Source organism: Hyperoodon ampullatus (assembly GCF_949752795.1).
Source record: "Hyperoodon ampullatus genome assembly, chromosome: 7".
NCBI classification, from domain to species: Eukaryota; Metazoa; Chordata; class Mammalia; order Artiodactyla; family Ziphiidae; genus Hyperoodon; species Hyperoodon ampullatus.
The window spans coordinates 56,529,297-56,543,434 of NC_136920.1; the positions used below are offsets into that span (position 1 = coordinate 56,529,297).

A 14,138-nucleotide genomic window follows, 5' to 3' on the forward strand; every position below is an offset into this window, starting at 1 on the left:
CGGCTTACAGGAAATTTGTCAGAAGGAATATGGCCTGCTTTGAAATGTTTACATTTAAATAAATAGAAGGCAAGTGCGCCGCCTAGAGCACAAAAGAACAACAACACAATAAATTAGCATACAATTGGTGAGAATGTACAAGCCACCCAAAAAGTATTTCCCACGGGTTAGGGACCTGATATTTACCATCTAACAAGGATTCTTTAATGCCAGTATTAAAGAACTAGTTATTTTATAAAATATGAACTGAGCAGATGTAAAATGTTAACCAATTCAGCACTTGCAGGGATTTGCAAAAACATACAAGATTTAAAAAAAAAACCGTTCCTGACACACTGTTTCAAAATACAAACTATTCACATTCTCCTTTTTTGATGGTGCTTTGCTCAGTAGAAACCAGCTGAGGAACATTCACAGGAAAAGTCTCTTTCCACTGCAAGACAAACTTTTCCATTAGCCATGGTCCAACAGAGAAAGAATATCATGTCTCACGTCACTGTAGATGTGCATCTTTTTCTTTTTTCAAAAAAAAGTACATTCCCCTGTGAGTTTTATCTTGTTTTAAAATGCTACTCCTGCAGCAATTCTTGTTCAAACACTGCTGTTTCAGGGTCCACAGCCTAAGCATGGGCAAAGTGCTCTTTTTAGACATCAAAATACAAGGGCTTCCCTGGACACTTGGTAACCAAGTAGGTTTTAAAGTGCACTCCTGTGTCCAAAACACTAGGACCGTTCAGCAGAACTCTGAGAGGGGCTGGGTTCGGGTCCCTCTTCTGTGCTACTGTCTATGTCCTGCTCCATTGCCGTCTCATCGTCATCCAACTGCTGACTGGTGAAGTTGTTTAGCTCAAGGAGCCCGCTGGGCTCTACTACCACATTGGAGCTGGAGTGGCAAGGAATAGCATACTGGGGAATGGCCTGAAAGAGAAGACACAGGAGAGCTTTACGGTTTAAAAAAAAAAAAAAAAGGTGACAGAAGGATTTCCTCAACAACAATAAGGAAGGAAAAAAGGAAACTGACATTAATTGGACAACTACTAGATGCCAGGCACTGTGCTAGACACTTAATATTATTCCCATTTTACAAATGAGGAAACTAAGATAGTAAGCGACTTAATCAAGGTCACACAGTTGGTCAGCGTTAATGCCAGGATGCCAGGATTCAAATCCAAGTCCTCTACAACTCAAAGTGATCTTTCCACTCCTTGATGGTGCCTCTTCTAACAAAGGAGGCTGAAGTCTGGGCCTAATTCAAGAGACAGACTTTAAAGGACATTTTTATTTGGTCATTAAGCATATTTTAAATGTAAATGTAATCAGATTTTGATTATTATCTGTAAGATGAATGATTAATCTGCTGATACCACAATATATTTTAAGCCCTTTGGTAGTTCAAAGGGGAAGTTATTTGTTTGGGTCACATAATAACAATCTTTATTGAAAATAAGACTAGGGAGGACAAAACTGTCTTTTGAACAATAAAAATACCAATAATAAACACATATTAGGCCATATTGCCTTGTCAGATTCTTTTTTCTCAACTTTATTATATACCTTCTTAAAAGGTATATCAGTTCATATCATACCCCTACTTAAAACTCTACAACTGTTTCCTATTGTACTTGCTATGAAATCAAAAGCCTTACCATGGATGGCTCCAGCCTTATGCCAAACTCACTTGTACCATAGGGTGTTTGCACTAGCTCTTCCCTTCTTCCTGGAATACTCCTCCTCCAAATCTTTACACGGCTGGTTCCATCTTGTCATCTGCATCTTAGCTCAAATGCTTAGAGTAAAAGGCTTTGAAAAGCCTTCCTTCTATGAAAGGAAACCAGAGTACTGGCTCGATCCCACCCCCCACTCCTATTATGTTCTGTTACATTTTCTTCATTGTATTTATCATCTCTTTGTTTTCTTCTCACCCTTAGAATGTAAGATCCAAGACAGTATGGACCAGAGCACAGAACTCGACTATCTTTTTCAGTGTTAGATGCCCATAACTTTAAACAGGGCCTGGCACACATTAGATGCTCAATAAATACTTTCCAAATGAATAATGTATCTTTAACATAAAAAACCCCAGAGCAAAGCTGAATATCAGCACTTTGAAAATATACCTAACCAAAACAACCTTCTTCTGACGGAAGATGCAAATTTAATTTTAATACTATCAAGAAAATAGTGTAAGATGCCTAGGCATTGATTCTAGAGTGCTGAAGTTCTTTTTGTTTGTCTTCCCTCACCCTCCTGCCCCTGTTCCATATAGCTAATCATTGTGAAAAAGTCTCAGGTAGGGGGCTTCCCTGGTGGCGCAGTGGTTGAGGGTCCGCCTGCCGATGCAGGGGACATGGGTTCGTGCCCCGATCCGGGAAGATCCCACATGCCGCGGAGCGGCTGGGCCCGTGAGCCATGGCCGCTGAGCCTGCGCGTCCGGAGCCTGTGCTCCGCAACGGGAGAGGCCACAACAGTGAGAGGCCCGCATACCGCAAAAAAAAAAAAAAAAAAAAAAAAAAGTCTCAGGTAGGGTCAGAATCTTAGTTCAGCTCTGGCTCTGACTTGCTGTGGACCTCTGAAAAAGTCACTTCACTTCCTTGAGCTTTAGTTTAATCTTGTGTAAAATAAGATAATTAGAGAATATATGCTCTAAAGATCATTGCAGTTCTAAAATTCTATCAATTCCACATATATAAACTCCTTCAGAACAGAAGATACATTCATTTTGTTTACTCCTCTATCCTCACACCTAGCACAGTGCCTGGAAAGACAGAGGTTAAATAATACATGTGGAATGAATGAATGAATGAATAAATGAAATACAGATTATCTGTCTACAAAGCATTTAATATTAAACATGCTGAAGTATTACAGAATAGTTTTTAAGGAATCAAAGAACTTCTGCAGACTTCCTTCACTCATGTCAATAGGTACTTTACTAAATCAGTAAAAATCAATACTTTGGGTCAAAGGTAAGCATAACTAGTGAGACCTGAAAATGTTCTAACAGTATATTAGTGATGATTATAATAACAGAAGCTATCCTTATTGAGTATTACTCTATATCAGACACTTAACCAGCTGCTTTATATACATTTTCTCAATCCTCAAAACAACCCTGTGAGTTAAGTGTTATTGTTTCCATTTCATCACAGGGACAGAGGTTAACTCTGTTGCTCCAAGCCACAATGTGGTTAAGGAGTACAGGTGAGATTCAAATCTAGGCATTTCTGACTCCAAAAGCTTGGTTCTTAATCACTATGCTGCTCTTCCCTCTGGCACAGCAACCCAGCATATGGTACATGCTAAAAGTTAGTTGATATTCTTGTAGAGAACCCACTCATTAGCAATCATCCTTGATACTTGAAGCAAATTACATTTTCACCCCTTTTCACAAAGTACAGAAAATAATTTCTAAATAAGTTATTCAAAATTATTTTCAATTTAGTGAGTATACCAATTTAAACTCCCAGGAGCCACAGTAAATTTTAGTAAAAATAGTAATAGCTACCATTTATTGGGCAATCACTACAAGCCAGGTACTGTGCTAGGTGCTTCATCTCAATTTTGTGTAATCCTTATGTCAATCGTGTAAAGTAGGCATTCCTTACTCCCAGTTTACTGATGAGGAAACGAAGGCACAGTGAGGTTAAGTAGTCTTGCCCAAAGTCACACAGTGAATGGCAAAGCCAGGAAACTTCCTTTTCCACCAAACCTTACCTCTTCAGGTGGAAAGAAAACGTAACAAATCCTTCGGTCAAGGATTATTTAGTTCACTAATATTTGTTCTGACAGGAAGGAACAAATTATTTGAATAATTTAATGGCCAGATCTATTTGCATTTAAGCATTTCCCCCATATTAAGTTAAATCATATTTGGATTAATATTGGTCAATTTGCATTCTCTCATGGCTTGGCATCGCAGGAAAGGCAAAATTTACTATAGGAACACCTAAGTCACACAATAGTGAGTCTACGGTAAATACTAGACTATCCACGTTTCAATAAATCCAAATTCTCAATTAACTAAAATGTGCTGCTCTGACACCTTCCAAGCAAAAATGATAAATGTCAAGAGAACAACCTGATACCTTGCAAGGAGAGAGGGAAATAAAACACAATTTCTAAAAGCTACTCTGGAGCCAGTGTAACTTTTCAGTCTGGATCTGTTATACAAGATGATAGATGAGTTTTAAAATGAAGGGAATGTGAGGTATAGTTAGATCTACTGTCAATGAATAATCCATCATGTTCACTAGCCTGTACTTACCAGGGCAGGACAGTAACCATAATAAGATTTTTCAATAACACAGTGATTGAAATAAAAAGCAAAGCTTTATGGTTAATCCCAAGTTAGACATAAAATTAAATTACTAAGAAACATTCTCTTACAACATGTTTCTCCAGACATTTCAGTTAATTAAGGTTTTATTGTCCTGAAAACCATAAATTTGGATCAAGAACTGTGTTTCTGCAAGGAAAGGGTCCCTGAAACTAACTTGAAATAGGAGTACCATCCAGTTATATCCCAGAAGTACAAACTACTTATATTCTTTGGGCAAAGACTGGGGAGCCCAAAGTTTGACCTGGGAAGTTGCTGATCTTGTAGGTTGACTTGCTGAGTCAACACTGGCAAGTGTGGCTTGCATCTATGAATCAATCAAGCAGACACATGGGCTCAGGGCCCTTGACTGCCTCTAAGGTGTGCTGTTGTGACAATATCTATCAATTTTCTAGGACTTTGTTTGAGAAAATAAGTATAAATTTGTAAATTTGTAACAGGTAGTAAACCAAGTTTGTCATATGCCATCTCAAAGATAAATCTCTTTCCCATTTTGGCTTGACTTTTCCTGTGACATCCCAAAACACACCAAACCCACAACCCCCAATATGCTCAAGATTTCTGGTGTTCCTTCCGATTCTTACCTGGATGATAATTTCTGCTGGGCTCTCTTCAGCTTTCTTTTGGACTACATTCTGAATACGCATGAACTGGCCTGTCGTAGGCACTCCTGGTGCATCGATTTTCCTTGTCGTTAGGGGAGGGCCAACAGCAGATGGACTTGAACAGGACTCTCTACATTTCTGTTGCTGGGGAGTGGAATTCGCCATCCCTGCCACCACCACATGGGTGGAGGGTAATGATCCTGCTTCACCAGTGAGCATACTAGTGGCAAGAGCCTTCTTTGGGGGATCCACTACCATATGCTCTACATTTGTATCAATCTGAGCTTCCATCAAAGACATTTTCAAAATGTCTGACACTGCTGTCTTCTCAGAGGCCTGAATGGGAGTTATGCTTGTAACTGGTGATGTCAACTTAGGCACAGAACTGCCACCAGTTATCTTTGTAACTGTGGGAGGCTGGCGCCCCTCAAAAGTTATCTTTGTAACAGAGGATCCTTGGGTTATAACTGGCTGCTCCACCTGAAAACAAATTGGGGTTGTGTGTGTTACAGCTACATATCTTTGAGAAAACCTATCAAACACCCCAGACAATATGGCAAAAGAAACATTCGTGCGGTATACTAGGAAGATATTTTGAAGCTCGGTGTTTTAAAAAGAGGGCTGATGGGTAAGTATCTGATTACTTGTCAGAAACCTAGTAAAAGAGGAGGGGTCAAAAGAACCTTTGTTCAGCCAGCCAAGGTTCATAACAGTAAAGGAAAAAAAAGTCACAGCAGCCTTGTTTTCCTTTGGGATTTACATCCCCACACAGTATACCTTCAACCGATCTCAAATTATTTCATATAATCTTCAGCTTTTTAAAATAAAAAGTAGGGGTTTTTTCCAATCTTCTGCTTCAAAATACATTTATACAAACATATTCTATATATATGTATTTATAATACACACATACACACATACATCACTTCAAAGCCACTGATTTTCCGTAATATAATTTTTCTCAATATTCACAGATAATTCCTCCAAAATCTAGAAGATAAATCTAGAAGATAAATTTATTAACCAAATGGTGATGATGTAAAACTACAAAGGAAGACGGTCAATGAAGCTCCTTAAAAGACTATATTTTACTTAGCATTATTGCCACAGAAATAGAGTTTACAGGCACGGAAATAAATATTTTATACCTAAAAAATAAAAATAATTTAGGGATATCGCTTCTAGGCACTGTTGATCAATGCTGAAGTTATTTCATTAAAAACTGCCTGGAAAATCAAGTTCTGAGCGCTATGCTTTTTTTTCTTCCTATATTAACGCGTGCATTTCTTCCCTAATGTCAACCTTCTGATGGGGTAAAGTAATACCAGTGTAATGAGGCTTTTGAGCTTCCTCTTGCCAGGAGAATGCATTGCTAATCACGATAGGGCCATGATGTTCTCATTTTTTCCGTGAACAGAGAAGTTTAACTTTGCATGCTATCAATATTCCGTTACCTGGCTTGCCGGCTGTTTCTCTGACGAGGCTGGGAGCGGCATTTGGCTCTGGGGGGTTTGGGGCTGCACGTAGATTTTTGGTTGGTTCGGAGCCTGCTGCAGTTTGGGGAGCTGCTGCGTGGTTTTCACTGCAAGCACCTGTACTACAGTTTGTGGGGGCTGTGCCATTAAGGTAGGAAGCTGCCTGTCTTTGGCCACCATGGGATGCTGTGTGTGCTGTACATCTGGCTTGGGCTGTGCTTGTTCTTGCTGGAGAGGGGTGAGTTTTTGATGCCTGATGGAAAGCTGGGGCATTTGCGGGAGTTTGTGCTGGAGCTGGTCTGCCTGCAGGTGGATGGTCTGCTTCTGTTTAGTCTGGAAGCACTGCAGAGTTTTCACTTGCAGCTGAGTCTGTTCCAGCTGTGGCTGGCTAAGTTTCTGCTGTTTAGCTGACTGTGACTGAGTCAGGGCAGATCGATAAAACAGACCTGTCTGAGGGTCTAAAGTGTCCATCTCTTCAACCTCGCCCTCCTCAGTTCCAAGTTCCTCGCTGTGTTTGGTAAAAGCAGTGTGACTGCTTAATGCCTAAGTAAAAAAGGCACAAAGTAAGAATGAAATAAGAAAAACACCTATATTGCTACATTTTCCTCAAATTGGAAAAGACTTGATTACAAGAATCATTCAAAAAAATTTCAGAAGGGAGAACCTAAAATGACCAAAAAACCTCAAGGTTTCTAAACCTAAAGGGGGCCTTAGATTGAGACTCTTATAATTTCAACTCTTAGTACTTCAACATTAAGTACTGCAAAAACTGGCCAACTCACTGCAATAAGCAACGTCCTAGAGGGCCCAGAACTTATAGGTAAGAGAAATAAGGATGCCCTGCAAGCACAGCACGACACAGAAAAAGAAAAGGCTCCCTGGCTCAGGACACAGCTCTCCGGCCTGGTCATCAGAGCTCTTCACCTGTCCAAAGGAAGAACGCAGCAACCCAGGAGTGAGGCATCCAGAGAAAAGCCAAGGCTCAGAGAAGCCCACTTTGGCCGTGCGCCCATCCATCCAGCACGGTCCAGAAGGTAGGCGTTATCTGAAGGCCGTGCCCATCCCAGTCCCCACAGAGGGCCTCTCGGCTCCGAGTGGAGACGGTTCGTCAGGCTTCACACCAAGGTCTGCGTGAACTGCCCTCTGCCCCAGCCCTCCTCGCTCTTTGCTTGGGTTCCAGGCCCACCAGGCAATGGCTCCCCAGAGACCTGGCTCCCAGGAGGGAAGGAGACCGGGGAGGGGACAAGAGTGCTCCTGTCAGTAGAAAGGGAGATGGCCTGGTGTCAGTTATAATAGTGTTGGGAGGAGGCAGCGATCTTGAGTGACATGGTTAGGGCCAGCTGTCCGACCTCCCTGGGTGTCTTGAGAAAGGTCAATGTCAGGACAGCCAGATAAGGGCCAGACTCCAGGCTGAGAGCGGACACCCAGCAAAACCTCTGGCCATCTGGCTTCCCTCAGTGACAGAAGATCCACCCCAACCCCATCCTTCCCACTGCCTTGTCAAAGGCTACACATCTACTCTAAACTTTAAAACTTTGAGATTCAACTGAAACCCTCCCCTATCTCATAATGACCTTACGCATATAGGTTTTTAATTCAACAATTTCTTCACTGCCTTTCCAGTAGTTTGCCTGTAATTAGGGTCAACCTCTACCAGCTGAGTAATGATAATTTATGTGGCTACTAATAATAAGTCATGCTTAAATCTGATATTTATGATATAACTTTATAATAGAGGCAGGATGCTTTGGGTTTAAATCCTGGCTCTGCCACCCAGAATAGGTTATTTAATTTCTATGAGCATGAGTTTCCTCATTTGTAAGAGAGATAATTCACCCACCTTGCAGGATCATAGCAAGAATTAAACAAGTTAAAGTATTTAAAGCTCAAAGCACAGTATCTGGCACAAAATCAATGTCATCAATATATTTTTTCCTTTTTCCCATTACCCTTGGTACCAGATTTTCTGTTTCATATTAATTCATTCTCCTTCCTGTGAGTCTCTTCCTCAATTGATCACATACAGTAAAAGAAGTAAAATATTCAATAAATATGTTAAAAAAAGAAAGAAGTCAAATATTTATTTACCTACTTATTCTTAATATTTCCATAAGGATTCATTATAAAAGCAAAGAGTAAAACGAATGAAAAACCCGGCAACAGCAACAAACAGCTAAACAAGCCAACTTCTGTTTCATCTGAAAATCTTACCTCAGTGATAAATCCTTCCATAACGATAAAATACATAGAAACAGTGACCAATTCTGATGTCATAGATTTATCTAGATAGCCTCACCCTTCTGAAATGTTAAGAGTTCAGAGAAGATCCAAGAATACTATTTCTTAATTACTTTCTGGTGTTAAGACTCAGTTCATTTCCCTTACTCACTCCTCACAGATGAAAGAACTATATAAACACTCCTCAACTCAGTTATTTCCCCTCTTATAAAAGGAGATGAAACTAAACCTTATTTCAGGAAGGAGGCAGTTACAGAAGGTAGGAGGAAAAAGAAGAGATACAACCTGCTGCATGATGTGGGTGATTGCTCCAGGGGAAGATGCTGGGATGGACTTCACCACCACCGAAGTCTGTGTTGCGGTCTGTGACTGAGCCACGTGCTGGAGGAGGGTCCGCTGAGGCTGGGAGGGCTGTTGAGGCTGGGAGCGATGGCTGACTGAAAATAGAGGAGGTGATGATATTTCTCCAGAAATCACCACAGCATCTGTAACCAGTAGTCATTTGAAACAAATGTCTGTGAGATTGCATCACAGAGAGAAAGTGTGGTACTAGGAGGCAGAAGACCAGAGTCTGCCCACTTATGAGCTGTGTGACTCTGAAAAAGTCACTTATCTTCTCTGAGACTCTGTGTCCTCATCTGTAAAGTGGGAATAACAGAGCTATTAGAAGGATGAGATGAGAAATGTATGTGGAAGCACTGTGAAAACTATTATCACAAAGGAGGAACAAATCCCTTAAAGTTATATCCTCTTGTGAGTTGTACTCTTTCTCCAGTGACCTTTACCCCATTAAGGTAACAAAACAACAATCAGTTTCTGCAATCAAATCCCAGACTAATATCTTTAAGGACAGTGAGACAGTACAAGTTCTTTAATCTCTTGGTCCCGGTTCCAGACACAATACAAAAACCAGAAGCATTCACTCCTTTATATACAAAGTGACACTGTCTCATATCCTAAAGATGTAAGAGGTCAAGGTGATACTGCAGAAAGAGAACTGGACCAAGAGTCACAACTGGATTCTGTCCCACTCTGCCACCAACCAGCTATGTGAATTTGAAGAGGTCACTTAAACTCTATGTTATTAACCTCTAAAATTTAGAGGTTTTATTTTGTTTGTTTTATTTTTGTTTTTTTATTGGGATAAAAACTTATTTCTTAGAAGAGGACCAAATGAAGTATTGAATTGAAAATGGTCCTTAAATTGTTAAGTACTAAAATATAAAGTTAACAAAATAACAGAAAAGTCAGTGTTCTTTCTTTCATCTATTCAAATTTAGCTCATCTGACACAAATGAGTGAGAGTATAGTTTAGGAAACAACCCCACCTCTTAGTCTCTTGCTACAAGGTCCCATGGAGTAAACTATACATTTATATTTACATTTATATATAGATGCAAAACTATACATCTACATTGATGCCAAACTACCATTTTTAATCAGCCTCAATTTCAACTTTTTTTTTCTTTTTTAAATGTATTTATTTATTTTTGGCTGTATTGGGTCTTGGTTGCTGTGTGCAGGCTTTCTCTAGTTGTGGTGAGCGGGGGCTACTCTGTTGAAGTGCGTGGGCTTCTCATTGTAGTGGCTTCTCTTGTTATGGAGCACGGGCTCTAGGCACGCAGGCTTCAGTAGTTGTGGCATGTGGGCTCAGTAGTTCTGGCGCACGGGCTTAGTTGCTCCACGATGTGGGATCTTCCTGGTCCAGGGATCGAACCCGTGTCCCTTGCATTGGCAGGCGGATTCTCAATCACTGTGCCACCAGGGAAGTCTTCTCAATTTCAACTTTTTAAACAGTATAAACAATCATCACTTCTTATTCTACAGACCTTTAAAAATGCTTATGGTCACTAGGAAACCAACTTTTTGAATCAGGAACAGATTAAAACAAATCTGTAAAATTAGCTAAGGATTTTGAGAATATCAAAACTCTCTCAATAATCCGTGGTTCTAATTCTCATATATCTTGATCTACAATTTCAAGTAGTAGTGGTTCCATACTTAGAAAAGTCACAGTGGGGTGCCCAAGGGTAAGATGAACACTACAGAAATCAGTGTAAAAGTGCCATTTATGTGTTATAGTACAGAACTTTAAAACTAGCCAGTGAAATAAAAACAAGCTTTATTTTTATAACACATTCTATCTAAATTCACAAATGCAGTTTTTCTATTGTTGTTATACATATGCCTACATGTGATATGAGGTTATAGGTAGCACTAGCAGTGCTCTTTTATAAATGTACTACAGTATTTTACTGTATTCCACAATATGCTTTATATGTACATTTTAAATTATATGTGTTAATAAAATCTTTCATATGTGCTCAACCAAACTGAAAAAAAGGTTTATATTAAAATAAGTATTGAATCATTTATAACTGAAAAAGAGAAAAAACAAATCATACTAATAATATTAAAATTGAGCAAGCAAATTAATGAAGTTTTTTACTGATGTAAGCATCATCAGAAATGAATGACATTTGAAAAATAAATAGTACATAAATATAATTTCTGATGAAATTATCAGATTATATGGCAGATTTCTGTTGCCCACACTAATTTTCATAATTATTACATTAAATTTATTAAGAAATGAAATGGATTTAATAGATGATCAACTAAAACCATTTAAAAATAATCCTCATTCAAGATACTATAAATCTCTTCATAGTAATTCCCCAGAGTGCAGAAAAGTTAGAGAAAAATAATATCCACTGCAGGATGATACAAGAGGCCAGGGCCAGGAAGCTGGCTTTGAAGCCAAAGAAAAAACTCAATGAGGCTGAGGATATGATGGGAGGAGATTATGGAAGGGAGGTCACAGAGTGCATATTTGGAAAACAGCTGAAGTGACCTTAACTGGGCCATGTAAACACCATAAAACAGTCACTTATTTCTTTAAACAACTCATTTTTCCAATGTCAAACTGCTCATTTCTGAGAAAGAATCCTAGTATTCTGCAAAAGGAAAGTCTCTCTCCCTTTCACTGAGTAGAGCTTACCTTTCCTCTACCAGATCAGAGTAGAGCGCATCCATTTAAGTGGTTCCCCCTCAAACAATCATATTTTACCTTAGGTTATACTACAAATGGATGCACACCACTTACCTAGAAGGGGAAAAGCAACCTCTGTTCCCTCATCAGTGCGTTCTGAAAAGGATAAGTAAGGGAAGAAATCATAGGTCTTTTCATCTATTTACTGTTTGATAATCTAGTCTATCCCCAGAGGTTATTATTGATTTCCCCAACATACTACGCTCTGCTTTTTGCTAAATAGCTCTAAAGAAAGATACTAGATGGCTTTCCATAATCTTTAATTGGATTTTTCCCTTTAGGCAATTTTAACCCATTAGTCTTAACAATATCTCCTAAAATGATGCCAAAGAATTCCTTTTCCACTTTGTTATTTACATCTTTCAAATATCAAATATTTGTAACTTTATGTTCTTTTTTAATCACTGCTAAAGAAAACGTAAGACAGGTGTTCTTTACATGCTGCCCCATAAATTATCTCTCCTAACCCCTAATTATTCACATTACTACTCTCTGAACTATTTCACATCTCAAGGTAATGAAGTGTCCAAAACAGAAGGCAGTATTCCAGGTGTGGTCTCACCAGAATATGAAAGAATCTATTATCCTTCCTGCGCCACTTCTCTACATATGCCATCCAAAAACCTCATTAGTGTTTTGCTGCCAGGCCACATTTTAAACAAATACCTAATGTGCTTTCCACCAGAACTCCTAAGTATTTACAGGGATTTAAAATTTTCCACATTTTTTTCTTTACATTTTAAAAAAAGGGTTGGCTTTTATACCTTCTTTCTCCCTTGACCCACCTCCCCTTCCCCAAAACTAAAAAATCCAGATGCATATGAATATTTATTCTTATATAAAAGATATTCTATCCTCTCACTGCAACTATTGCCCTATGTTCACAGATGTTATTTATGGCCAACTTGCAGTTTTATATTACTAGCAAACTTTCTAACAACCTATTGATTTTTTTCCCACTAGTCATTAAAGACAGGGTAAATCCCAAGGACAATGTGAATTTGCTCTCAGAGAAAACTGGAAGAGATCTAGAAATATAAAAAATATATTCTCCCCAAAACAACCATCTCATGAAATCCAGAAATGTAGCTCTCCTACCTTAATACTGCTTTTTAAGAGGACACCTACCAGTAGTGATGTATTCAGCAACTAGTTCGGACTCTACCACAGCAATTGATGGACTCTCAGGAGAATGTCTCTTTTCCTGGGTCATCTGAATAGGCACTGCCATTTGACTCAAGTCAATAGTGGGTTGTCTTGGTTTAGATTCCAATTTTTCCTTTACTGTATAAAAAAGTCAGGGGGAAAATTAACTTTTATTACAAACAAGTACTAAAACCAGAGTTGTCCTCGGGAAAAATGAACAAGACCTCTGGGGTGCCACGTGGGCAGTGACTAAGGAGTCAGTGAATTGAAAACAAAAGAGCAGACTGCTATGTATGGCTGTAGAGTGCACAACTTGTGCAACCATACCCAGCAGCCTAGCAAGAACTCATATGCAATCAGACTAAAATCCCCCCCTATTATCACTAGGCCAAACAATTGCATCTGTTTCCCCTGTACATACTCCCCTTAGAACATTTCCTTTACCCTTCTTCAAGGCAGTACCTGGTATTGTGGAGTTCACCAACCTGAAAACAAAGGGTGAGTAAGCAGTACACAGCATGATTTGCTCTAGGGCACACCAGTATAATTTGATCTATTAAAAATTCAAGATAATCTCCAAAGAAATGTTACAATATTTTTAGTGACTCTTAAAGAATAAAAATTTTCAGTGCCAGGAAAATATGGCCTCTCTGTTCCTGCAAAAATGTCAATGGAATGGTCTAGAGTCAAGAATGGTTTCCATGGATAGAATAACTTTCTATATTATCACTTTTTCTACAAAATCATTTGGTTTCCACCCTCTATAAGGCTTTAATGGAAATAGCTGAGTATGTAAAAGATAAGGAGCTGAGGAAATGCCTAAAGCCAAAAATAACACCAATAGAAACATTAACCAAAGACTTACAATAAAAGCTAGTATTCTTTGGGTAGTGTAGAGTGGATGTTACAAACAAATAGTAACCAGTAATTAAGTACACTGAATGATCATTCAGATTATTCTCACCAAGCATATAATGTAACAAAATCAAGATAATCATTTAAACAAAGAAAGCAAAACAAAACCAAAGGAATACAAAAGTCACCCCACAAATAGAGAGGACATTGAACTAGGAATCAAAAGACATGGACTCTCACTCTGCCACTAACCAACTGGGTAACCTCTCTAGGTCTTGGTTTGTTTATCCATAATGAAAGGGTTGGATGAGATCATCGCTAAGGTCCCTTAAATACTCTGACAATATTTGACCTATTATAATAGAAAAGTCAGTATAACTAACACAGTTTTGCCTAGAGTTTATCAAAGATATTTAGTAACTAGAAATACT

At 38.9% G+C, this 14,138-nt stretch overlaps 1 protein-coding gene across 9 annotated transcripts in view; it reads right to left on the reverse strand.

Annotated features, from left to right (window-relative positions):
• Window positions 1-217: 217 nt before the first annotated feature.
• The window catches only part of EMSY (EMSY transcriptional repressor, BRCA2 interacting), a gene marked incomplete at its 5' end in the record, with an annotated part of 79,323 nt that continues 65,402 nt past the window's right edge, over window positions 218-14,138 (reverse strand). For 4 of the 9 annotated variants that reach the window (XM_079708479.1, XM_079708478.1, XM_079708477.1 and 1 more), the window contains 5 exons: window positions 218-918; window positions 4,921-5,421; window positions 6,396-6,959; window positions 8,940-9,091; window positions 12,835-12,990. In XM_079708479.1, the coding sequence (XP_079564605.1) occupies window positions 724-918; window positions 4,921-5,421; window positions 6,396-6,959; window positions 8,940-9,091; window positions 12,835-12,990 (1,568 nt within the window). In that variant the 3' untranslated portion in view covers window positions 218-723. Of the gene's footprint in view, window positions 919-4,920; window positions 5,422-6,395; window positions 6,960-8,939; window positions 9,092-11,756; window positions 11,803-12,834; window positions 12,991-14,138 lie in introns of all 9 variants that reach the window. The other 5 variants (XM_079708480.1, XM_079708475.1, XM_079708473.1 and 2 more) reach the window with 3 other exon arrangements.